This window comes from Nansenia antarctica (assembly GCF_963989245.1).
Source record: "Nansenia antarctica genome assembly, chromosome: 2".
In the NCBI taxonomy this organism is placed as follows: Eukaryota; Metazoa; Chordata; class Actinopteri; order Argentiniformes; family Microstomatidae; genus Nansenia; species Nansenia antarctica.
Genome location: NC_137675.1, coordinates 41,355,666 through 41,382,656, shown reverse-complemented (window position 1 = coordinate 41,382,656; position 26,991 = coordinate 41,355,666). Strand labels below are relative to the sequence as shown.

General features: G+C 44.6%; 2 protein-coding genes across 2 annotated transcripts in view; one reads left to right on the top strand and one right to left on the bottom strand.

Moving 5' to 3' along the window:
- Positions 1–507: 507 nt before the first annotated feature.
- kctd13 (potassium channel tetramerization domain containing 13) lies at positions 508–22,280 on the bottom strand (the record flags this gene model as incomplete). Its single annotated transcript, XM_080524561.1, has 6 exons — positions 508–756; positions 14,239–14,434; positions 15,408–15,460; positions 16,749–16,838; positions 21,080–21,249; positions 22,040–22,280. The coding sequence occupies 6 exons, from the start codon at positions 22,278–22,280 to the stop codon at positions 508–510; spliced, it is 999 nt and encodes a 332-aa protein (XP_080380687.1).
- A 2,318-nt stretch (positions 22,281–24,598) lies between these two features.
- jmjd8 (jumonji domain containing 8) overlaps positions 24,599–26,991 on the top strand; it is a 30,983-nt gene continuing 28,590 nt past the window's right edge. Inside the window, exon 1 of the mRNA XM_080523711.1 lies at positions 24,599–24,755. Within this exon, the coding sequence (XP_080379837.1) occupies positions 24,646–24,755 (110 nt within the window). The 5' untranslated portion in view covers positions 24,599–24,645. The remainder of the gene's footprint in view (positions 24,756–26,991) is intronic.

Below are 26,991 nucleotides of genomic sequence, written 5' to 3'. Positions count from 1 at the left end.
TGGTCCAAACAGGGCTAGGGGCGCCGTTTAGAACGAGGTTGGGATATTCTCATCATCCAACTGTTTTAGTTGGTGGGTTGCAAGCATAATCCAAGATAGAGCTCTAACTACACGACACAATCAAATTGATTTCAATAGTGCTTTTTACAAATAAAATGTTCATAAAGTGCTTAAGTTACCAGAACCTGTTGGTAAACCATAGGAATTTAACATGTGTTTCTAGTGTCTCCATAGTTTGCCACCTATGAACTGTGGAATGTAAACAAGTCGGAGATCATACATGGGGCGGGACTAGAAAGTCCAGCTGTGGAAATTTAAACAGGGTTGTTCACCAGGCTCGAAGCACCGGGCTTTGAGCACTCGCTGGCTGCTAGTAAGCCTTGGCATGCCCTGGCACCTCTGTCGCAGCTATTGGTACCTACAAGTTACTGCTTCTTGTCCTTCATTAAAAAATGACCCTCCCTTCCTCTGCTCCTTCAATACCCCACCCACCAACGGCCACTTCTCTCAGTCCTTGTACACAGTCTGTTGGCCATGTCCTCTTTCATCATGCATGATGTGCCTCCTCACATGGATCCGTCTCACCCTTCTCTCTCCTCCTCCGACTCCAGACCCTTCCTCCTCTGATTGGCCAGCAGCCGGCGATGAACCTCCTGATTCCAACAGGGCCACACCTCCTGGACCAGAGCCACGCCCACTCTCATAGATGAGGATGTTGAGGGTCTCCTCAAAGATGCGGGCCTCAGGAAACTCCACCTGACAGTGATGAGGGAATGTGGGAGAATAGTGAGAGTGTGAAAGACAACTTCTAAAACTAGTCCACAGGAATATTCAAGAAACATTTCAAATCTAGAAATATTTGCACCAGACAAAACAAATGAGGAGAAGAAAACATTAAAAAGATAAAGAAACCCAAGTGGGCTTATACTGTGATATGATTTTTTAAATAAGTAGTTCAATGTTGACAGAAGTATCACGTGAAGCCACAACTTCCGAGAAAGTTTCAATCAATACTGAAGAGAATAGGGATGCACGATATTATCGGCACCGATATTTATCGGCCCGATAATGGGACATTAATGTTTATCGGTATTTATCGGTTTTATAAAATGTAGCCGATATTTAACCGATATTATGAAGCCGGAAATATTTCTGCTTCCGGTTTCCGGTTTCCGCGCTCTGCTTCCGGTTTCCGCACTCAGGCACGCAGTTTGTTTTGACGAGACGCGAGCGAAACATGCCTTCCCCGGTGTGGACATTCTTCACAGTTTCTGAGGCAGATATTGCGTTTGCAATTTGCAACACATGTTCGACAAAAGTTCGGAGAGGAGGGCAAAGGTCTACGAGTTACAACACAACGACACATCTTGTAGCGGGTAGATAGTAATATCCCTCCCCTGGCCCCTCTGTTTTCCCTTGATAGCTGACAAGCTAACGGGTGAAGTAGCGAGGCCTGCTAGCAGCTAGCCTACAACCCCTAGCCAGCAATGGCTAACGTTGAGGCTAGCGGACCTAGCACAGCCGAGACGTAAATGGCTAGCTGGGACACCCACTCTAAGTGCGCAGCGTGTCTGGGATTAATCCACGCCCAGGCCGCTGTTATCTCTACCGATGAGTGTATCCACTGTGCAGTGTTCCGCAAGAAACTTCTCCGCTGACGGCTAAGTCGCATGGCTAGCCTGTCGGGAGAAGATCCGCTGCCATCACAGTCTAACGCGGACATGTCTCCAGGTTTACCGACACCATGCTGGGCGGACTTAGTGCCACATAGCCCTGACATCGGTTTCCCGGTACTGGATGACAAGGGAATTGACAGCTTTACCGCTGCTCGCTATTGTAATGTTCTTGACAGACACGGACACGACTTTACTGTAGACATGTAGTTTATTTCTGGTTGCTGGCCGCGACCTACGGCAACTCCGTTGGGACACGACGGATACAGAAAGCGAATCACATCAGTGTGTTAGTGTGGTGTAGTGAGAGTATGTTACAGCTATGACCCTAGGAGAGACTCGGACAATGATGAGGTCGCACAACGCATCTAATTACTCTTAGGTGAGCCTTTTTTGTTTTCATAAAAGGAGGCCAGATCTTGGCTAAAAAACGCATTGTGCACTGTCTATAACAGATTTAGTTTGTTAGAGGAAATAATAAATGAACATTTGAAGAGTCAGAAGTGTTCTCTTTGTTGTGTTAACAATAGTGATGTAAGTTAGATTTGGTGAGATCACTATGGAATATTAAATCATCAATCTTTGCTCACTACATAGCCTTTCTTACCTTCAGGTGTGCATGAACTACAGGTTATCAACTGTGAACTTATATCTGAATGGTCTTTATTGTCATTGATAGAGTACAGGTACCAAACAACGAAATTTGGGAGGGGGAGCTCCCCTGGGGCTAGGAAAGAAAAAATAAAATAATAATAATAATATCGGTATCGGTATCGGTTATCGGCCACGAGAAGCGGGTAAATATCGGTATCGGTATCGGTTGGAAAAAATGCATATCGTGCATCCCTAGAAGAGAACTTTAGGTTGTGGCATGTAGCCCCAGTTCTTTTAAGGAGATGGGGAACACATCTCTTCAGATTGCCCCTCCTGCACAGCTCATCTAAGAGGTTGTCTGGTGGATGAAACGGAGTGGACTATGCAGTGGCTTGTATCAGGGATAAGGCGGGGAGGCCTGCATCGTGCAATCAGCAGGGACAGAGCCTGCATAGAGAGAGCAGGGAGTGAGAGCGCATAAGAACTGCCCCAGACCCTGAATATCGCTACTACTAAATATAATTCCACAACTGGATACTACTTCATTTCCAAATCATAGTTAGCTAGCTTACTTACTTATCAAATGCACATTTGTGATATGTTTATGCAGTGCGCACAGGTGGCACTTCCAGTCACTCCCTCGCTTCAACTGTGCTTACTCAGGCTGACAATACAGTGTGCACTGTCTGTTTGTACATATACAACAGAGGTACATACAGGTGCTAAAAAAATTAGAATATCGTGCAAAAGTTCATTTATTTCAGTAATTCAACTTAAAGGGTTAAACTTAGATATTATATAAATCATGATACAGGTGATGGTACTCCTGCTGGGCATTGCTGCCTGACGCACCTCCAACAGTGCCTTTAGAACAGGTGTGCTGTGACACCTCACTGAACACCTATGTGGGCCTAACTGGGTCATCAGCTGGGGACCACCAGTCATTGACGTTTCGCTCCTTTAACCCCAGTACATCTCCTGGTGGCGGAGCGATGGCAGGGATCTCTCCCTGCCACCCCCTGCTGATGCCCTAGGTGTTGTTCGCCCCCCAACCCTTATGCTTCCTTCTTAGCCACAGCCAGAAGCTGCCTTTATCCGCCTCCTCAGCCAGCTCTTTCATGACTTTCCGATGCCTTGCTCCTGTGCATCCTATGTCATGGAGTAGGCGAGCAGCTGAGGAACCTACGAAGCCCCTACACCCCACTTCCACAGGGCACGTAACGGCTTTCCAGACAGCCTCCCTGCACTCCGCCGCCAGATCTGCATACTTGGCTCGCTTCCGCTCGTTGGCTGCCTCCAAACCACCCTCCCAAGGGACAGTGAGTTCGACCAGAAGGACTGTCTTGCAAGCCTCTGACCACATGACCAGGTCTGGTCGGAGTGATGTTTCCACGATCTCCCTGGGGAACTGGAGCTGTCTCCCCAGGTCGACCCTCATGGTCCACTCACTACCCGGTGCGAGGAGTCTTGCTGTATCTCTTTGACGGGAGGGTTTGACTCTCTCTCCAGCCCTTGCAAACTGGATGGGATGTCTGTCTGGAGCGGAAGGTCTGCTGTTTGCCTCCTGTCTGCATGACTCTGCCACCTCTGCCAGCTTTTTCAGCACCAGGTCGTGTCGCCATGTGTAGCGGCCTTGGGACAGCGCTGTCTTGCAGCCTGTCAGGATGTGCTGGAGGCTCGCATTGATGGTGTTGCAAAGGGGGCAGGTCTCTTCGGCAGAAAACCATTGGTGGAGGTTTCGGGGACAAGGCAAGGTGTCATATGTTGCTCTGATCAGGAAGCTGAGCCTAGCTTGGGGGATCTTCCACAGGTCAGACCATGACATGGGCCTGTTTGTGAGACCTTCCCATGACATCCAGCGTCCTTGCTGGCCCTGGGACACCGCCTTTATGTTAAGGCGTTCCTGCTCAGTTCTTGCCACTTCTGCCACCACCATGGCTCTTCGATCTTCTTTGGAAGCCTTTGACCAGAACAAGGGAGTCTCGCCCCTTCCAAGGCCTGCTCTACCCTCCTGGACTCTGCCGACCACCTCGCGGTGCTTCAGCTGGCCGATTGCCAAATCAACCTCCTCTTGGGCTTTCCACTTCCTTCCAGTTCTTATCTGGGTGCCCGCTGCTCTCACCAGCTGGTCAGTGGATTCCCTCAGCTCTAGCACCAATCGAGCCTTCTCTTGCTTGTATCCAGAGCTGATGGATCGCAGTGGCAGTTGAAGCGTGATCCTACCAAAGAGGCCCACGTCTGAGAGGCATCTTGGCAGTCCCAGCCACTTCCTGATGAACGAGTTTGCCAGCCCGTCCATCTTGCTTACCACTGAGGAGGGGATTTCGCTCATCTTCAGAGGCCACATCACCCTTTGGTACAGTATGAACTGGTAACACCATACTTTGTACTTTCCGGGGAGCTGGCTCTGGTTGATCCTGGCCAGGCCATCTGCGAGCTGCTTCCTCACCGTCTCCCCCATCTGCCTGTCAGAAAGCTCTGCTGTGTAGGTTCGACCCAGGCTGCGGACGGGTTGATTTGCCAGCAATGGGATGTCCTCACCACCTGCGACAAAGATGGTGTTGTCGCTTCTGACTCCTTTCCTGATAGACAGACTGCGTGATTTGGGGGGTTTAATCTTCATCCTCGCCCAGCTCACAAGCTCGTCTATCCTCTTCAGCAGTCTTGTTGTACACGCTGCTGTCCGGAGAATGGTGGTGATGTCGTCCATATAGCCTCTCACCGCTGGTAGCCTTTCACCTGAGGGCAGTTTCACTCCTCCGACCATCTTCCTGGCCCCTATGAGGATGATCTCGAAGGCTGCAACAAACAGGATGGGAGAGATTGAGCTTCCCATGGCAATGCCTACTTCCAACTGTTGCCAGCCTGTTGTGAAGTCCTGATGGGTGCAGCACATCTGGAGGTCTTCAAAGTACTTGGCTACCAGGGCTTTAATGCAGACTGGGATGTAGAAGTAATCCAAGGCAAACTCGATGAGTTGGTGGGGGACAGACCCGTATGCGTTGGCGAGGTCCAGCCACACGACATGCAGGTCACCTCTCTCTCTTTTCGCCCTTTGTATCTGCTCCCATATTACTGCAGAGTGTTCCACACACCCTGGGAAGCCTGGCACACCCGCCTTCTGGCAGCTGGTGTCGATGTACCCGTTACTTGTGAGCAGTGGCGGCTGGCCGATAGAGGGCGCTGGGGCGCCGCCCCCACCTTCACTTCCTAGTTGCGATTTGTAAAAGTTTTTTTTTTTAAATAAACATTGTTTATTCACAAAATGCGGCTGATATTCTGTCGGCGCCTATCAGCATTCATTAAAAATCCTTCAATACAATAAACATTTTATCTGTGTGTGTAAAATTCACTGTTAAAATACATAGGGGAGGAGTCGGGGCGCCGGCCGAATGCAAGTCTATGGCAGGCCAAATACTTTTGGCTTACACGTGAGCTGTAGCAGCGCTCCAATTGGCTGTCTCCTATTTCTCGGCCGGGGCGCAAAAATTGCCTAGGCTGCAGCCTAGGGCCACTACCACTAGGGGTAGTAAAAATTTCAAAAATGCCCTGAATAACCCTGAATATCCGGTTGTTAAGTCTGACGCCAAACGTGACGTTTTGCAATTTCCGGCTCCAAACCAGAAATACAACATTGTGCGCGCGACGCGAGAGAGTTTTTGCCGGGTGAGATGTCTTCAGATAGAAAGTAAGCAAGTTGAAACATTAGCAAATATAATTGCTGAGTGTTCTGACAGAGAAAGTTGGTTAAAATTGGTCGTTATTATTGTGACTAGAAAGTGTCTGACTGACACTTGACAATGACTATAATTCCATTGTAAATAGTGTCAAAGAACTATCAAGCTAGCTAGCTAGCTCAGAGGTGATGAGATGAGCTAGTCTGCTGCACACATGCCAGCTAAAGAGCTAACTGGAGGCACTTTATTATTTTACTTAAGTTAAATTAGATATACAATCTTTCTTATTCTGCTAGAATTGGGCTTCATTGGTAATACCATAATGGCATATTTACAGTACATGGACAGTGGATTGAAGCATTTGAAATGTCAGTTTTTTATAGTATAGTTGGACATGTTTTTTTTTCCAGGTGAGAGAGTAATGTCAAAATGACATTATCTGACTGCATTGCCCACAGCAATCCAAAATTCAATTATAATTATGTTATAAATTGATATGGATCAATGTATACCTCTTATTAGATTATAAATACTCTGGTTGTTATGTTTGCCTTTTGGTTGACAGCAAAAGGGAGAGAGGAGGATAGAGAGGGAGAGAAGGAGAGAGAGCAGGATGGTGTCGGCACACCAGAGAGAGAGAGCAAGAACCAGGTGAGAAAGTGGACAGGTAGTCAAGACCACATAAGTAAGTAGCCTTGAGAACCGATGGTTCTCGAGCCTAATGGCCCATAGGGAAGGAGCCTATCTCCTGTTTCCGTAGCGTGAGGCGGCTTAATGTACAAGTTAGTACACCCCCTGGACATGACGCTGGTATGTCGCAGGGTCTTACCCCCATGCCACGGTCCATGCCACCCCCCCAAGGCAGCAAACCTAGGGGAAACACTGTTATTCTCATGCTAAAATCGACTGTAAATCCAGATTTTAAAGTTGATATTCTTCCCCGTGGAGCATGCCCCCATAACCTGTGCCCCACCCAAAATGTTTAGCACCAGCCGCCACTGCTTGTGAGGTAGCTGGTCAACCTCTTAGCCAAGATGGAAAAGAAGATCTTCCCTTCAACATTGAGGAGAGCGATACTCCTAAACTGGCTGATGGTAGTGTTGTTCTGCTCCTTCGGGATGACAACTGTGACAGCTCTTTGCCACTCTGCAGGGATGACTTGGTTCTTCCAAGCCACTCTCAACAGGTTCCACAGGTGTCTCAGGACTCCTGGGCAGTACTTGTACAGCTTGTATGGTATCCCGTTGGGGCCTGGGGCTGAAGCTGCTTTTGCCTTCCGGACCACGTCTGCTACTTCACTGAGTTTGGGGAGAGCAGCATTAAACAGGAAAGCTGGGGGAGCTGGGCCAGGGGGACATATCCCGGGGATCCCAGCGGAGTTGACTTGGCGGGGTTACTGTATTGCTCCCTGATGTGATTCTCTAGCTCCGGTCTAGTAATCTCCAGCTTCCCGCTTCTCTTGTCCTCTAGCAGCTGTCTCGCATGCTTGAAGGGATTTTTGAAGAAGTTACTCCTCTCTTTCTCCTTCCGCCTTCTGCGTTTGCGAATGCGCTCTGCCCTTCGCAGGCTGGCAAGGTTTACCTTCACCTCCTCCCACAGTGGCTTCAGGCCCTCCTTCTCCTCCCTCCACTGCTTTCGGAGTTGACGCCGCCTCTTCACCAACTGCTCAATCTCTCCCTCCCTTCTCCCCTTCTGCATTGGGCCTGATCTCCGCTTTTCAGCCATCACTCCAAATCTGCCTCTGCATTCATCATACATGATGTCTCCAATGCAGTTCAGCTTGGTTTCCACCTGGCCACGCAGTGAATGATCCAGGATGAGACTGAGGTCCTTGTCCAGCTTCTGCCAGACTGCAACCTCGTTTGCCTTTGGCCATTTGACCAGCTGCCTCCTTCCAGGTTCTCTCCTCTCTGTTCTCCGGCTTTGCCCCTGGCTGTTGGGGTTGCTTTGTGTGTGTCTTCAGCGGTGCCCCCCTCAGAGGCATTGGTGTCCACCGAGGGCCCTCCTGTGTCCTCCGCCTGCCTTTCCTCAGCAGCGTTGGATCCCTCAGCACTGTGGTTTGCCACCTGGCTTTGGGTTCCTCTTGTCTGACCTGCGGTTGCAGTGCAATGTTGCTGCTGATGGCCTCCCTCTTCACACTTTTTCCTTCCCTGGTGGATCCGTAGACCTCGGAAGGTGGTCACCTTTTCCCACCCACACCTGCATCTTCTCATAATCATAATGGGGGTGGGTAGTGGTGGTCTAGTGTGGGTAGTGGTGGTCTAGTGCAGTGGTTCTCAACCCTCTCCTCGGGGCGCCCCAGCCGCTCCACATATTTGATCTGTTCCACCACCAGCACACCTGATACAACTAATAAAGTACAAAGCGATTATGGTTTGTACTTGATTAGTTGAATCAGGTGAGCTGGTGGTGGAACAGATCAAATATGTGGAGCGGCTGGGGCGCCCCGAGGAGAGGGTTGAGAAACACTGGTCTAGTGGATAGTGAGTTGGACTTGTGATCGAAAGGTTGTGAGTTCAAATCCCGCCTGAAACCACACCACTACTAGTGTGCCCTTGAGTAAGGCACTTAGCCCTCAGTTACTCTAGGGGGAATGTCCCTGTAATTCGTAATTGTAAGTCGCTTTGGATTAAAAGCGTCTGCTAAATGGCAAAATTATTTATTATAAAATTATTATAATCCAAGAATCTTTGATATAGACTCATTACATGCAAAGCACATTAATCCAAAACACCTGCAAAGGGTTCCTGAGCCTTTAAATTGTCTCTCAGTCTGGTTCAGTAGAATTCACAATCATGGGGAAGGCTGCTGACCTGACAGTTGTGCAGAAAACCATCATCAACACCCTCCACAAGGAGGGAAAGCCTCAAAAGGTAATTGCGAAAGAAGTTGGATGTTCACAAAGTGCTGTATCAAAGCACATTAATAGAAAGTTAAGTGGAAGGAAAAAGTGTGGAAGAAAAAGGTGTACAAACAACAGGGATGACCGCAGCCTGGAGAGGATTGTCAGGAAAAGGCCATTCAAATGTGTGGGGGAGCTTCACAAGGAGTGGACTGAGGCTGGAGTTAGTGCATCAAGAGCCACCACACACAGACGGATCCTGGACATGGGCTTCAAATGTAGCATTCCTCTTGTAAAGCCGCTCCTGAACAACAAACAACGTCAGAAGCGTCTGACCTGGGCTGTCATCTGCTGGTGTTGGTCCACTGTGCTTTATTAAGTCCACAGTCAACACAGCCGTCTACCAGGACATTTTAGAGCACTTCATGCTTCCTTCAGCAGACAAGCTTTATGGAGATGCTGACTTCATTTTCCAGCAGGACTTGGCACCTGCCCACACTGCCAAAAGTACCAAAACCTGGTTAAATGACGATGGGATTCCTGCGCTTGATTGGCCAGCAAACTCGCCTGAACTGAACCCCATAGAGAACCTTTGGGGCATTGCCAAGAGAAAGATGAGAGACATGAGGCCGAACAACGCAGAAGAGCTGAAGGCCGCTATTGAAGCATCCTGGTCTTCCATAACACCTCAGCAGTGCCACAGGCTGATAGCATCCATGCCACGCCGCATTGAGGCAGTAATTCATGCAAAAGGGGCCCAAACCAAGTACTGAGTACATATGCATGATTATACTTTTCAGAGGGCTGACATTTCTGTATTTAAAATCATTTTCTTATTGATTTCATGTAATATTCAAATTTTCTGAGATATTGAATTTGGGGTTTTCATAAGCTGTAAGCCATAATCATCAAATTTATAACAAATAAAGTCTTTAAATATCTCGCTTTGCATGTAATGAGTCTATATAATATCTAAGTTTAACCCTTTAAGTTGAATTACTGAAATAAATGAACTTTTGCACGATATTCTAATTTTTTGAGTTGCACCTGTCATATAATTAGAATATCATCAAAAAGTTGATTTATTTCAGTAATTCCATTCAAAAAGTGAAACTTGTATAATGTATACATTCATTCCACACAGACTGATATATTTCAAGTGTTTATTGCTTTTAATTTTGATGATTATTACTGACAACTAATGAAAACCCCAAATTCAGTATCTCAGAAAATTAGAATATTACTTAAGACCAAACAAGTTTTTTTTTTAAATGTTGGCCAACTGAAAAGTATGAACATGGAAAGTATAAGCATGTACAGCACTCAATACTTAGTTGGGGCTCCTGAATTACTGCAGCAATGCGGCGTGGCATGGAGTCCATCAGTCTGTGGCACTGCTCAGGTGTTATGAGAGCCCAGGTTGCTCTGATAGTGGCCTTCAGCTCTTCTGCATTGTTGGGTCTGGCGCATCGCATCTTCCTCTTCACAATACCTATGGGGCTAAGGTCAGGCGAGTTTGCTGGCCAATTAAGAACAGGGATACCATGGTCCTTAAACCAGGTACTGGTATCTTTAGCACTTTGTGCAGGTGCCAAGTCCTGTTGGAAAATGAAATCTGCACCTCAACTCCCTGCATGACACCAGGGCTCTGAGGAGGGCAAGGAAGATCATGGCAGACCCCTTCCACCCCGGCCACGGCCTCCTCACCCTGCTTCCCTCTGGAAGAAGGTTGCGGCTGCCTAAGGCACTGAAGGCCCGCCACAGGCTCAGCTTCTACCCCTCAGCCGCCAGGCTGTTAAATGACTCTGGCTTCCCCCCCCGCCCCCAAGTCTGCCCAGGACTGAACTGGACTCACTGTAAAAAAAAAACTCTGCACTGCACTTTACTTTATACCGCACTATCCAATGCACTGTTGTCTGTCCTGTGTTGTTGTTGTGTTGTCCTGTTTTTTGATATGTGAAAAAAGTATTAAACGCACTTGCTGTGGTGACGAAGCAAATTCCTATATGTGTAATGCATAGTGGCAATAAACGTTATCTCAATCTCAATCTCAATCTCAATCTCCATAAATTTGGTCAGCAGCAGGAAGCATGAAGTGCTCTAAAACTTCCTGGTAGACGGCTGCGTTGACCCTGGACCTCAGAAAACACAGTGGACCAACACCAGCAGATGACATGGCACCCCAAACCATCACTGACGGTGGAAACATTACACTGGACTTCAAGCAACGTGGATTCTGTGCCTCTCCTCTCTTCCTCCAGACTCTGGGACCTTGATTTCCAAAGGAAATGCAAAATGTACTTTCATCAGAGAACATAACTTTGGACCACTCAGCAGCAGTCCAGTCCTTTTTGTCTTTAGCCCAGGCGAGACGCTTCTGACGCTGTCTCTTGTTCAAGAGTGGCTTGACACAAGGAATGCGACAGCTGAAACCCATGTCTTGCATACGTCTGTGTGTGGTGGTTCTTGAAGCACTGACTCCAGCTGCAGTCCAATCTTTGTGAATCTCCCCCACATTTTTGAATCGGCTTTGTTTCACAATCCTCTCCAGGGTGCGGTTATCCCTATTGCTTGTACACTGTTTTCTACCACATCTTTTCCTTCCCTTCGCCTCTCTATTAATTTGCTTGGACACAGAGCTCTGTGAACAGCCAGCCTCTTTAGCAATGACCTTTTGTGTCTTGCCCTCCTTGTGCAAGGTGTCAATGGTTGTCTTTTGGTCAGGTCAGCAGTCTTCCCCATGATTGTGTAGCCTACAGAACTGGACTGAGGGACCATTTAAAGGTGTTTGCAGGTGTTTTTAGTTAATTAGCTGATTAGAGTGTGGCACCAGGGGTCTTCAATATTGAACCTTTTCACAATATTCTAATTTTCTGAGATACTAAATTTGGGGTTTTCATTAGTTGTCAGTAATAATCATCAAAATTAAAAGCAATAAACACTTGAAATATATCAGTCTATGTGGAATGAATGTATACATTATACAAGTTTCACTTTTTGAATGGAATTACTGAAATAAATCAACTTTTTGATGATATTCTAATTATATGACCAGCACCTGTATATATGTGTGGTGGCCTGGGAAAACCCGTCGGATGTCGCTGGCGTTCGTTCGTGGCAAAGAGCAAATATAGATGGAAATCGCGATTTTGGCGATTTTGATATTATGTGGTATTCTAGTACTTTGAACTCCATACTACATTATGGTGAATAAACATTTTAAGAAAACAAAAGAGAAAGTACTTATTTTGATGTTTTTGTGGCGGGTAGTTTGCTAGCGAAACAACATAACGTTGAACGTGTCTCATTCTCAGTTAAGCAACGCACGCACACATGAGCGAAAGGAGAGACGATACTTCCACCTGTGTTATTGCCAGTTTACTGATGCTCACAATAAGCATAAAGTAATACAATCTTAACTAGAAGACACACAAATGGATCTGTCCCTCGCATACCGACGAGGCGAGCAGACTACCACCGCATCCCAAGCAGACAAACGAGACCGGCCGATCTGCATAGGCTCCTCCCCCGACCCGGAGGAGAAAGGGGAGGATTTCACCCCTTTCACTTTTTTTGACATGCTACATTAAAATGCTCATAACTTTTTAAAATAAAGGGCTATCTCAGTCATTCAACCAGTTATGAATAGCTGAGAACTTCTAATTTATGGAAATATTAATGAAAATGTCAAAATGCCACCATGTGAAGGGTTTTCCCAGGCCACCACACATATATACACACACACACACACACACACACACACACACATATGGTATATGGCAGTCTCACACAACTGTCTCATTCAAATTCACGTTCTGCATCCAGTTGAATGCGTGATTCAAGTAGCTTGTGCAAACCCGGGAATGCCAATGATATGTGTGAAAAGCAACACGGTAATCTAAGGACATTTAGCTCACGTGTGAACGGCTAAAATCACTGGCGGACCCGGGTTGGGATTCCATGTAATTTACAGGGAACTGTGTGTGAAAGGGGCTTTAGTCTTTAACGTTTGTTAGCTACCCCTCAGATTAAAATGTTTTAGCTACCTCTCAGATTAACGTTTGTTAGCTACCTCTCAGATTAACGTTTGTTAGCTACCTCTCAGATTAACGTTTGGTAGCTACCTCTCTAATTAACGTTTGTTAGCTACATCTAAGACTGGCATTTGCTAGCAATCATAACAGTGACGTCTGTCTCCAGAGATGACGAGTCTCCACTTGTGTTTATATTCTGCAGTTTGTGATGTATACTTTCATAGCGTATAGGTTATTGATGGGCCTTAACATTATGGAATATGCTCAAGTTTCCAACACATGTTTTAAATCAGCGTATTAAACATGGGAACATGTCTGTGTTGGCTCTTTGTTGCAATCAATTGGCCACAGATAGGGCTTTCACACCGGCAAAGAACCGTGCCGGTTCGCGTTCGGGAACCTCCGAACGTTGGTGCTGTCTGGCGAACGAGCCTGCGTTTATACCAGTGTAACCAGAACCATCCGCGTCATCAACGATGGGTGATGAAGGGGTGGGATAAACTAAAATGTCACAACTAGATGGCAGCTACTTCACTGGAAAAGAGGATAATATCTTCCACTACAGTATCTGAAAAACTTTTTTTTTTATGAAACAAAACAAAAGACACTTTCTACACGCATTCTCTTACTAATCAGCTGCTCCGTTACTGGAATAGAAATGGCTTACGAAATTCGCGTTCGCGCATGTCCGGAAGATAGAGAGAATAATGAAACTTTTGATATTGTTTTTGATCACTAACGATTAGATTAGATTACATTTTGTCTCCTTCCTTCTTGCTGGTCTCTGCAGCCTAGAATATGACACACCCACTGACGACGTGACTGTTCTACGTTTTGGTTCGCGCTTGAGAACCACTATTTTCTGGTTCCCGCTGCGAACCAACTTTTCAGGCTCCGAACCAAGGGAGTTTCGGTCTGAACGCGCCGGCCGGTTCCAGACTCGGTTCTTTGCCGGTGTGAACGCCCTAAGACTGGCTAGAACACATATATAGGCTACTTTTGTTTTTACAAACACATCCAGTCAAGGTGGCAGCCCCAAAACAGAGGTACAAACCCCAACCATGGCCTGAGTGAACTGTTCCAGTCCTAGTAAGTAAAACTTTATTTCTATAGCGCCCTTCCAGCACAGATGCACAGGGTGCTTTACATAAAAAATAAGAAAGTGCAATCAAAACATCAATGATTAAAAACAAAAAAGGGGAAAACATAAACAGGAACAATAAGAAGGCTAAAGGTGACTATCGGCCTTTTTAACAGATGAGTCTTTAAATGCCGCTTAAAAATTTGTTCTGAAGGAGCTAGTCCTTGTCTGTTTTCTGAAGGAGTCCTAGTTCTTGTCTGTTTTCAATGTGTAAATGCTGGACTGCACAGACTGTATCTGGAGATGGGGAGATGCAGTCCTGTGAGCTAGCTCTTACTTTGGTCTGTTTCTTCTCAGTAGCATAGACGATGGAGGTGCAGCAGACTTCAGCGATTTTGCGGCCCTCGCCGTAGAAGGACCAACAGCAGATCTCGTCCCCGAGCACGTCCTTGACGAACAGGACACGCCCGTTGAAGCGCATCCCCAGCTTGTCAAACAGCTCAATGTTCTTCAGAAGATTGTCGTCCGAGTTACTGAGGGAGAGGGAAGAGTGCTGTCTGTCACACGGGCATCACCATAAGTCAAACACTGTGGGCCAGTTTCACAGACAAGGCTTAAGCCTAATCCTGGACTAAAAAGCATCTTCAATGGAGATTTTACATTGAAAGTGTGATTTAGTCCAGGACTAGGCTTAAGCCTTGTCTGTGAAACCGGCCCTGTATGTACAACTTCAGGTGCAAAACGCTTTCATCTGCATTACCAATTTACAGCAATGATACATTTTAGTGAAAATCTCAGTTGTATCTAAACAGTTCAGACATTTAGGGCCGGTTTCACAGACAAGGCTTAAGCCTAAAGACTAAAAGGCATTTTCAATGTTTTACATTGAAAGTGTGTTTTAGTCCAGGACTAGTCTTAAGCCTTGTCTGTGAAACCGGACCATAATCTCACAAATGTATGTATACAGTTCAAACATTTAATCTCAGGACAGATGTGTTGAAATTGCGTTTCCTTTACTTTCAAATACACTCAAATGTAATTGGATGTTGTCATTTGAAAATATTAGTCGTTTTTGTAATGTATTTAAAATACATCGGCTTATAAGTATTTGAAAGACCACATTTTCAATTAAGGATTTATAATTAGCTTGATGTATTAGGAAATCATTTTTCTATGCACTCAGTTGCAATAACAATCAACACGACATCCATTGGTTTAGCGGAATGATTAGCATGTCATATTTGATTTTAGGTAGCACTGCCTGAGACTTGAAAGCCCAAATCACCCTGGGGCCACAAGAAGGTCTCCTGGGTCCAATGGTATACGTTCAGGTGTGCAGGAAGCCAGAGTTCATCCCCCACAGTAGCACCCAACACAGGGTGGGTCTCTCTCCATGGTGGAGGCCATCAAAGGCAGTGACTGCAGCGGAGGTGATCATGCTCTTATGTTGCATAGACCGGACTAACACCTGGTAAATGCGTATTAGTATTAGTTGAGGTAATTTACCTGGTGTAGGAGTATTTGTTGTTCCCTCTGTTGTTCTGTAGTTTTACTACAGGCTGAAGATGACAGGAGACAAACAGGGTTTAAGACATACAGTGGCCTGCATAAGTCATTGGACAGTGTTATGTTATGTTTTATTTGCCACGCAATCAACTTGTCAGTCAATTGTTGGAATTTGGTCTTTTTTGCTCTAGGCACAGGGTCAGCCATGGTCTGCACCCCTGGAGCAATTTGGGGTTGAGTGCCTTGCTCAAGGGCACATGCAGCTCCCTCCTGAGGCAGGGATCAAACGAGCGACCTTCCGATTGCTAGCCGGTCTCTCTAACCTCTAGGCTACCGCTGCCCCAATGAAGTATTTTTTCTTCTTTTGGCTCTACACTGTACAAGTGTATCAAATCATAAAAAAATAAAATAAAAGCACTGGCGAGTGCTTTTGTCGTATTTCCCCCCCGTTGATGGTATATGACGCTATAGTCAGTCGCAATGGTCCTAACACAGACGGGGCGAATTTTATGAATGAAAGTGTGAAAGTTCTGTCACAAAACGACGTTACATATCCTCGCACATTTTTAAGTGGGTATACGGAAATCCTTGGCCTTTTCTAGTGGGTATACGGCGTAGTCCGGCGTATCACACCACTGGTTACTTCAATACTCAGCCGAACTTTTCCAACTACGATTCCACCTGTCAGAGCCACCACCGGCATTGCATCACCCGTTGAAATTCGCTACGTCAGAGTTTATTCGAATGACCTGTTTCCATAAAACTTGATGCAAATCAGAGGTGATTCGCATACCACCTCAAGCGAGCGTATCGACAAATTAGAGGTGATTCGCATCGAGTTAATGCGAATAAAGCCGTTTCCATAAAATGTCTCATGCGAATCATCTCAACTGATGCGAATCACCTCAAAATGCGAATCAGAATGTTTTATGGAAACGCACCTACTGACCCAAAACATATTGCCATAGCGTCTGGTGGTTGCCATAGCAAATGCGTCTGGTGGTTTCAATGGGTCGCAGATTTCAGGTAGTTATTGCATGCAAATGATTGTCGACGAAATACTAAACATGAGTACTTTATTTGAACATTTACAGAGTATGGCCCTTTATAGCAATAAGGAGTATAGCAGATACGTCTATGGCCTTACGGAGTACCGCATTTTAGTCTATGGCCATTGAGAGTAGAGCAGTTTGGTCTCACAACTGAGGGAGTATAGCTGGTTGATATAAGAACTACATCCTTGATCTGACAACTGAGTCTATTCGCTGAAAACTGAGGATATCCTAAAATGGACAACAGTCTACCTTGATTTCTAACTACTGCTCAGTCTGTCTGTCTCACCTTTCTGCAGGAGGCGATCATCCTTTGTTCTTCTTTGGCCGAGGTGATCATGGGAATGCGGCAGACCCCCTCATAGACGTCCCTTCGGTTCTGAAGACAACCGACAAATTTAGATTCACAAGATATTTGACGGTACCATAAACAAATATGTAATAACACGCATAAGCTACAAAAACCTCTTTAACATTCGATTATTAGAGACATATTAGGAAATAAGCCACCAGTCTCTAATAAACACTGGGTATCTACATTTCGTTTTGTCCTCCACAAACTTTTAAAAGTGTGGAAATAATTTAGAGAATGTTGGAAATAAAGATTGTCAATGTAGGTGATTCCCAGGGTTGCATGGTAAACACTAGGGATGGCCCGAACACCCTTTTACAGGCTTCCAATACTCTTTGGTACTTCTGAACGAGTTTCCGAATACCCATTCTCAAAAACACCATTAAAAGCAGTAATATTAATGTTTTATAATTATAATAAAATAAAAAAATAAATTAAAGTTAGGCATGTTCTTTATTGTTCAAAATATATCCAGTAGGTGGCGTTGTATTACAGGATGTATAGCCTACTTGGTGATTACCCAAATCAATCTCTTCCCCAGAGGCTCCACACTCCTTGCAAAACTACTTATGAGGAATGAAACGAGATTGAGTGCAAATGAACTGAAATGTGTTGTGCAGTGTTTTAAAAGCTGAAATACAAGATGTTTATTAGTCTCTCTCCGGTTATACAAGTACAATCGTGTGAGATACCTCCACTGGGGGAGGGGGGTACATTTAGAGTGCATATAAGAACACATATAGAATATAATAACTAAATATAAGAGGCAGAGAAAAATATATTAGAAACTATGTTCATGGTCCTCATGTACTGAGGTCCTATGAATTGATTTTGTCTGTAATATCTTGCTTTTTTTCTCCGTGACAGGGTTCACAAACTCGAGTGTCCTTTGATTTATTTTTGAAGTCGATGGTTGCAATGTCTGGGGATCAGACCTATAATACACCTATAATATAATAATAATAACTAGACAGGGACAATTCCTGTGGAAATTGTGAAGTGTGCTTGCCCCTCACAGCCAGGCCCCTCGTGCCTCCATGGTATGCCAGTTTCTGGTTGCATATTTTGCACCGAGCATCTTACTTATCAGGTGAGGAGTCGTGAATGCGGGGTGCACATTATGATGCTTTAAAACCAGCTATATACTGTATGTTTATATTCTCTAAATATTAACAATACCTGTTCTATATTATATATATCTATATTATAGGCCTTAGCTGAGGAAATGTATTGTAGCAGGGCTTAAAGTGGGAAAAAATCCTGTGCCTGAAACTTTTTCTTGGGGAGGGGGGTCACAGTTCGAGATATTGGGAGAGTGGGTACAGAAGACAGCTTCTTGTCTCAATGTTTAAATGCATTAATACTGCTTTATACTCAATACAAAATAAAATAATATATTTAGATGTCTTTAAAAGAACAAACTGATTAAATCACTTAAGGCCAAACTGATTGCATCACTTATCACTATCACTATAACAATAGATCAATAGATCTACATCAAGTAGAATACTGATGACTAGTGACCAGTCAAGACCATTGGACTCCAGGATATCTTTTGGCGCTTTTCCATTATCGGCCTGGATCGCTTCGGGTCGGGTCGGTTCGGCCCGCTTTTGAACAGTTCTGGTTTTCCACTATACACAACAGACCAGGAACGAGTAGGAGGAGTAGGCGATAGTAGGCGGAGTTACGCGTCATAAAAGTGCGCCATGGTGGTGACGTATATTTTCACGAGACACAACACAGCCACAACAACAGCGACATGGAGGAACTTGAAGCTATCGTATACTTTTTCCTCGGCATGTGGTATATTACTAACCGTGATTTTTGTTGGAGAGAAAGAGAAAGAGAGAGAGGAAGCTATGTACACATAATAAAGTCATGTTTTTTGAACCCTTAAAACCACTGCCTTCACTTGTCTGCTTTATGAACTGTAGTATCATTGTGTGCCGTGTTATTCACGGACAAACACGGTGCCCTTTGCGGGTTAATAACTTCGGTTTACCGTGGGTTAGGATAACAATTAAAACGTGTCCGGATAGGGGAGAGGACAGGGAATCCAAAACCATTTGAATGGTGTCGATCCTACACTCCCATCACGGTCGACAGCGCGGAGCGAATTCCCTGGTAAAACTTTTCTCTGCCCCCGCTGTCAACAGGAGTTTCATCCAGCAGCAAGCGGTGCTTTGCGGGTTAATAACTTTGGTTTACCGTGGGTTAGGATAACAATTCAAACGTGTCCGGATAGGGGAGAGGACAGGGAATCAAAAACCATTTGAATGGTGTCGATCCTACACTCCTATCACGGTCGACAGCGCGGAGCGAATTCCCTGGTAAAACTTTTCTCTGCCCCCGCTGTCAACAGGAGTTTCATCCAGCAGCAAGCGGTGCTTTGCGGGTTAATAACTTTGGATTACCGTGGGTTAGGATAACAATTCAAACGTGTCCGGATAGAGGAGAGGACAGGGAATCCAAAACCATTTGAATGGTGTCGATCCTACACTCCTATCACGGTCGACAGCGCGGAGCGAATTCCCTGGTAAAACTTTTCTCTGCCCCCGCTGTCAACAGGAGTTTCATCCAGCAGCAAGCGGTGCTTTGCGGGTTAATAACTTTGGATTACCGTGGGTTAGGATAACAATTCAAACGTGTCCGGATAGAGGAGAGGACAGGGAATCCAAAAACATTTGAATGGTGTCGATCCTACACTCCTATCACGGTCGACAGCGCGGAGCGAATTCCCTGGTAAAACTTTTCTCTGCCCCCGCTGTCAACAGGAGTTTCATCCAGCAGCAAGCGGTGCTTTGCGGGTTAATAACTGGGGGTGTCAGCGCGGTGGTTAAGGGCTCAAAATGACCGTATACCGATGGTGAAGTTAGCAAAGGAGTATTGTGTTTCTACCACATTCACAGCCGGTGTTATTCACGGGCAAAGACGGTGCATAATAGCGATTTTTGTGTTATGCTTGTTGTAAATAAAAGTTCTATGATGCATTGAAATGACATTAAACTAAGATAATACGATGGTCAGCATAATTTTTCGAATCTTTATTAATAAGCTATTACAGAAACTGTAGTGACATTTTCCAAGAGCAAATGTGGTATTTCAAGATGGCGGTTAGCGAAGAAATCTATGAACATGGGATGACGATTTCCATTGACCAATCAACGGTGTGCAGCGTCACACGTCACACGCAGCCTGGCAAAAAGGTTCCGGGTCTAAATTTGGTTCCTGGTTAAGAAGGGTAGCTAAAGAAGCGACCCGAACCGAGCCGAGGCGACCCGGGCCGACCCGGGCTGGCACGATAGTGGAAAAGGGGCTTTTGAGCTCCTGCATGAGGGCTGACGAGTTGGCGATGTTTACTTTCCTGCTGACTAGGTGTTGTGTTGTTACTTTGGCCAGATCATCATTAAAAAATCAAACAAGGACATTGAGGATTTTGTCCATGTTAAGATTAGTAGCTTCATCGATATTAATTGAAAACTTTGCTTTTTTAAGCTTTTCACACAGCCGTTTTTTCAATTCCGGGACAAAGGCCATTTGTGTTTAAATAGCTGGCGTGCTGATTGGAAACGGACAGCTTTGTCAGTGCATTTTTGTCTTCTGATAGCTTCTTGCACAAATCGACGAGTGGCTGAGCCATTGTGAAAGACAGATCATGTTCAGCTATAAACGCGCACACTCTGATCTTTTGCTCGCAAATACGGTCAGCCATTGAAGATGAAGTGGTAGGCTAGGTTGTTCCCGGCAAGGTTGTTGTATGAGCAAGGTTTAAGAAACTTGGCTTCCATTTTAATAGACTCTTACTAAAGTTAGCGAGATAGCGGGCTGCTAAAAGCGAACGTCTCTACAAGCTAACATTACACTCATTCAAACTTCTTAAGGCCCGCCCCACTACTCTGCCTCCGATTGGCTAGAAGTCGTTGGTTGGCTTGAGCAATGTGATTGGTAGGCGGAACTGTCTCTTTGCTGAAGATGACTCTTTAAATTACGATGTAAAGAAATAGCATGTGATTTTATTTTATTTTATTGCTCAAAATTCCCCCGTGCCGGAAATCCTGCACCACGCCGGAAATCCGGCACCGTGCCGGAGAACTTTAAGCCCTGTTGTAGTGTAGCCTACTATTACAAGTAGTTTTGTTTAAAAAAAAAAGTTTCTGAATACTGAATTGAGATTTAATGAACAAAAACCTTAATATTCTATTTGTTTGGGCCAGTCCTAGTAAACACACACAGTGAAGTGGGATTCACAGTAGAGGAGGTTGTACCTGCATGGCTGAGAGGCAGTGCTCTACAAGCCCCTGGACCCTGTAGTACTGGGCCTCCTTCAGAACCTCCTCCAGCTCTCTGGTGGCCTCAGGGAGCGGCACAGAGCTGTCGCGCAGGAAGTTCAACACCAACCCAAAATGGCGACCACACCTATCCAACACCACCCAACCTAGGTCAGAGAGGAAATCATATGAAACAGGCCCACCAGAACGTTTACTTGCTAGATTCATATAGTATGGGCTGCACTATTGGTTGGGGTTCTCCATAAGGATTTGGGAGGTCTCCTCTTATAGAAACCTGCACCAGGGGCATCATGTTATACATATATTCATTGCACAAAGTTAATGGATGCAAAGTTATCCCATCCAACTCCATCCATAAAAGTGCAGTGAGCTAATGATTACATTATATTCATGGTGTGTTGAGAATACCATCATGTGTTATCATATGTGTTGTATTACACTAAACTGAACAATATTCAGAACATTCTTGATCATCCCAGATGTTCCTGCAAACCATTCATTCGGTGCTCACTCAGGGGTTGATGTTTTGGTAAAATGCTCACACTTACCCCCTCAGATCTGGAAACCTAAGTTCACACCAACATTCATATGCTTTGTTACCCTCTGATAATGATGATGGATAGGATTTATATCATATTATACTATACTCATTGACCGATGACTGGCATCGGATTTGGGCTCCTAATAGGTAAAAAGCAATACTGTTTTCTTATTTTAGAGTATTAAAGTAGCAGACCACACATTTTCATTGACCGCCAGTCAAACTCCTCAGATTTCTACCACCCAAAAAGGGGCGTGGACATGACGGGAGGGCAACGTACCCGGATGCGTTGCTCTGATGAATTGCTGATCAGAAATTAGATACAAGCTATACGTCTATGGCTACAACTGGCCTAATTTACATGGTAACTAACACATAATATCAGACACACACACCCTCAGAGTCAATGGTGACCTCGGTTCCTCCATTGCACATGCTCCTCAGTATGCTGTCCTCTTTACTCAGGGTCTGGACGGTGGTGTAATGCAGGGAGCCCCCGACATTCAATTTCACATATTTGCTTCCCACTAGACCCCGACCCTCCTCCTTCTCCTCCCAGCCCCGGCAGACAGCCTGAGAGACGGGGAGGAGAGCGGCAGCTGCCACCACGCTCCCCGCGGAGGCCTCGGCCGACATCAGGCGTACGTGCAGCTACAGAGGTGTTCTAATAGAGACACAGGACATCACAGTTAGGATATGCTCGTTATGCTTTAACCATAGTTATGTAATTCATATATGGGATACAAAGGAACACCGGTTGGAAATGTAGTTTGGTCATGGAGGTATAAGGCAGAATCAATAACATGTATTGATGGGGCTTATGTAATGCCTAATAGTGTCTACAACCTGTAATGTTTTGCTGGTTAGCTGTAGCTAGCTACCCTACCGTATAATCTGTTGTTAGACTGTTCAGACCAAGACAACAAGCAGCATAACAAGGTAGCTTTAGCTACTCACCACACGAACAGCTGTAATGAAATGCCGGTTCCAAATCCAATGCTATTCAAATGTACTAGGAAAAAACAACGGAGAAAGTAATTATCCAACGTAAACTAGCAGTGGATTATATCTGACCTAGCGATATATCTAGTTAAGTTTCCCCACAGTTTAGCCAGATTTCGTCTTCTTCTCCTTATGCTTCTTCTTCTAATTGTGGCTTTTCGGCAGATTAGACGCTTTTAGACGTAATACTGCCACTCACAGGACGAGGCTGGTATTTATGGAGGATGAATCGTGCCACAATGAAATACAATAAACACATAGAAATGCAATACATCATACATGTGTAACACTAAATGCAATGCAAAAATACCGAATATTTGTGCCAAAATCAAATCAATACAGCCGTATATAAACCAAGCCTCTTGCCCCGATTGACATCATAGGGGGTAGAGGAGGCTGAAAAGCCTGAGATATCCGTCTTTTCAACCTGAGAGCTAGTAAACTAGCTAACTATGATTGGAAATGAAGTAGTATCCCGTTGTGGAATTATATGTATCACTTCTTTGGCTGAGGTGATGTGGGTTTGTCTGCTAGAGTTAACTAGCCACGTTACTAGCCAACTCCCCAATGAAGGAAGAAACCAGCCTATAACATGACTAAAATTTACACAATGACAAAAGTGATTATCATGCCAAAACTCACTCATCGAAATGTAATGTACACATCTCGAAATGCAATGCACACATCTCCAAATGTAATACACACATCTCCAAATGTAATACACACATCTCCAAATGTAATACACACATCTCCAAATGTAATGTAGACATCTCGAAATGCAATGTAGGCACACATATTCAGTATTTTTGCATTGTAGCTAGTAGTGTTGCACATGTATTGCATTTCGATGTGTGTATTGTATTTCATTGTGGCACGATTCATCCTCCATAAGTATTACACCTACCAAGCAATATGTATACAAAATAATGGAAATACATTCAAGGGTAGTGAAGCAAGGAATTGTGGTCACATTAATTTGGGTCCCTGATCATGGGTAATGAGAGAGTAGACAAACTAGCCAAACAAGCTGTTAAAAAAGGAAACATAGACACAGACATCCAAATATCAAAATCAGAGGGAAAGAGTTTTGTGTGGAGGGAAGCAAATAAAAAGTCTCAGCAGCAGTGGGATCAGGAGACAAGAGGAAGACAGCTACATGCAATACAAAACAGAGTGGTTAGTGTGAGAAACAGAGGAGGAAATAGAAAAGTGGAGGCGGTGATAAAAAGATTAAGAATAGGACACAGTAATTTGAAGGGAACTCTTTAAATTATGGGAAAACATCCAACAGGATTATGTGACTGTTGTCAGGTAGAAGAAACAGTGGAACATGTATATATTTCAGGAAATATACATCAGAAAGGGGGACATGAAGAGTAGAAATGACAGGAGTGACAGGAGCGGGTTTGAAGGGCATACTGGAGTGTGGTGGATGTGGACAAGGCAGGAGGGTCTGGTTTATTGGCTTTCTTAAGCGAACAGGACTGATGGGACAAATATAACAAAACGGACATTGTAGGAGGTAACTGATTCCAGGAGATGGCAGTAATGCAACATCAAGGATGCAAGCTGCCGTTAAAACCAAAAGAAGAAGAAGAAGAAGAAGAAGAAGTAGAAGAAGAAGAAGAAGAAGAGGAGGAAGAAGAAGAGGAGGAGGAGGAGGAGGAGGAAGCAGAAGCGGAAGCGGAAGCGGAAGCAGATGCAGAAGCAGAAGCGGAAGCAATACGCACTCACGCCGGTGTCAACTGAAACCCAACTCGGTGTGCAAACGCTAGTATCTCACACCGAGTGGGATTTCCCGGACCTGTCCAGACTTCGTTTTACGTCACTTATCTAAAATCTTGCACCCAGTGTGGCGTTCGTTCCGGGTTATTATGTTATGGCCCATCTGACCCTTCATTCATATTATATTCCTTGCACGTCACCAGGAAGTAGGACATCATTCTACACACTCCTGAGTCGCCGAGCCGTCTCAGTTGCGAAACACAATTAAACCCATATGGACCCATACCCTCAACTCGGTATACAAGTAGTCATATGTATACTTTTATTTAAGACAACCGCTTCCCTGGATTGCAATGCATGTGTGTCGGAATTGAGTGGTGGCTGGTAAGTGTGAAGTTTGTAATGGGAAGTATAGCTATGATTGCACTGCGTTAAAATTTGGTAGCCAACCGTTCTCACAACTGCATGTGTTTGAAACCCAATAACATATCTACATTATTAAGATATACTCTCAGAGATACGAATCCCGAATTCCGCGAGTCACCCGTCCTGTCTGTCTAGTATTTGTATCCTATGCATGTCCATTGTCAACCATCATATGGACTTTAGTCTCAGCTGAACCTCTCCTCAACAGCCATTCTTTAACATCCTGTGTAAAGAATAAACCAAAAACCAAACACATGCTGTAAGTAACGATGTGGTGGGGAATCTCAATGTCACTGCTGCACCAGTTGTAAAGACGTGTGAAGTGCTGCCGAAAGCCACCACAAGGTGGTGAGTGTGGTGACCAGAGCTGTGAAGGATTTACTGACAGTGCTGACATTATTGGTGCTCCAAATAATCACAAAAATAAGAGAAAATGGTTGGTGACGGTTTGCTTTATCAGATAGATTGGCGAAATTAAGTTGATTATATAGGGCAGTTCCGTGTAAAGGGACCATGAGGATGAACATGTGAAATTCATCAGTGCATATTACATTGGGTAGGATCTACTCTTCCAAAATGAAAGCAAATGTATCCAGCCTAAAATGGCTTGGAAAAAGAAAACGAAAGACACCAAGATTGTCCAAATCGGTTAAAAAATAAGGAAGTTATGCCAATCTTTGTTCAGTCGAAAATGAATGATTTTGTCCCTTTGCTTTCAATGTAAATGGCCTAAATATATGGCGTCACGTTTCTGTCAAAAGTGTCGCGCGCGAATATAAGTTCCATACGTGCAGATATTAACTTCCACACGCGCAGATATTAACTTCGCAAGTTTCACATGGTCATAAATCCACCTCGCGGGCGCGCAGTTGTGTTTAACACGCCCATAAATTGATTTTGCGTGCGCGCAGTTATGTTTTGCGCACGCAAGTTTCTCTCTGCCTCCCGCGGTCAACTTTTTTACGCGAGGGGTTCATTTCTGCTCGACATCAAAAGAAAAAGCTAGATATCTAGGTATCCGCCCCAAATTGTCAAAAGTCATTTTATCTCTATACACTTTACAACAGTAAACCGTTGGAACACACAGTGCACAGCTGATTAATCAATTAAACCAATAGAGTGAGACAGGATATGTTCATACCAGTTGCCTTTCAGGAAGTAGTGAGATCGTGCACCTAGCCTATAAGCTGTCCCAAAGATAGCATATACGTATCTATACAAGGAAGCACAACATAATGTAATCAAACCACACTCATGTTGTCTAATGCTGGGAACCTAGAAAACAGCAACTAGCAATAGCAATGTAATGTTCACCACCTTTGTGTCCGTCATTTTCACCACTGTCGTATTAACGCACACTTATTAACAATAACACCACATCTATTTGGGATTGAAGCAGACTGTTTGTTTGCACAGAGAGAGGGTGAGTTGAGGATGTCGAAATGTCTGTTGACCGCGCTACACTAACGCTATGTACCATCTTTCTAGTCCATGCAATAGCCTACCATCTATGTAGCAATGTTTTTATCGTAGTTAAATAAACACCCTTAAACTGCAGCTACTACGGACTCATGGTCGTTCCTTGGACTCAGGTGTCGGACAGATCTCCCTGCACTAGCCCTCTTGTTGTTTGATAGTCGCATCACAGTGACGACGATACACAAGTGCAGACCTGCGGCAAGCCTGATGATCATAATAATAATGACCATAATGATGGATATAGATTTAAGATTAATCACAACCACAATAGGAACCATTAGACCACCATTAGTGCTAGATCCTTCTCTGCCAGGACCAATCCCAATCTTCTTATCTATTCTCAATACAATAACTAAGGTTTGCAATTCTCAGATTCGGCTCAACACATCAACAAACACTTAGAATATTATTGTTAACATAGCTAAACACACATTTACTGGACATTCACTTGTAAGCACATTATTACTGATTACAAGCTAACATGTTAAGCATCCTAGCTCCTTGCTTGCTACAGCATGGCTAACTTGACAGTTGGCTAGTATGACGCCGTTAGGCTAGCAACGTATTTCTTAACATTTAGGAAAATATGGTATGTTACTTAAGAAAACGTACATCTTTTGCAAATACATACTTTGCTGGTAATTGTTTTATAGAGTTCTGAATTGCGCAGAGACATTTTGTTACTTACCCAGATAGCTGCCTGCTCTTCTCTTCA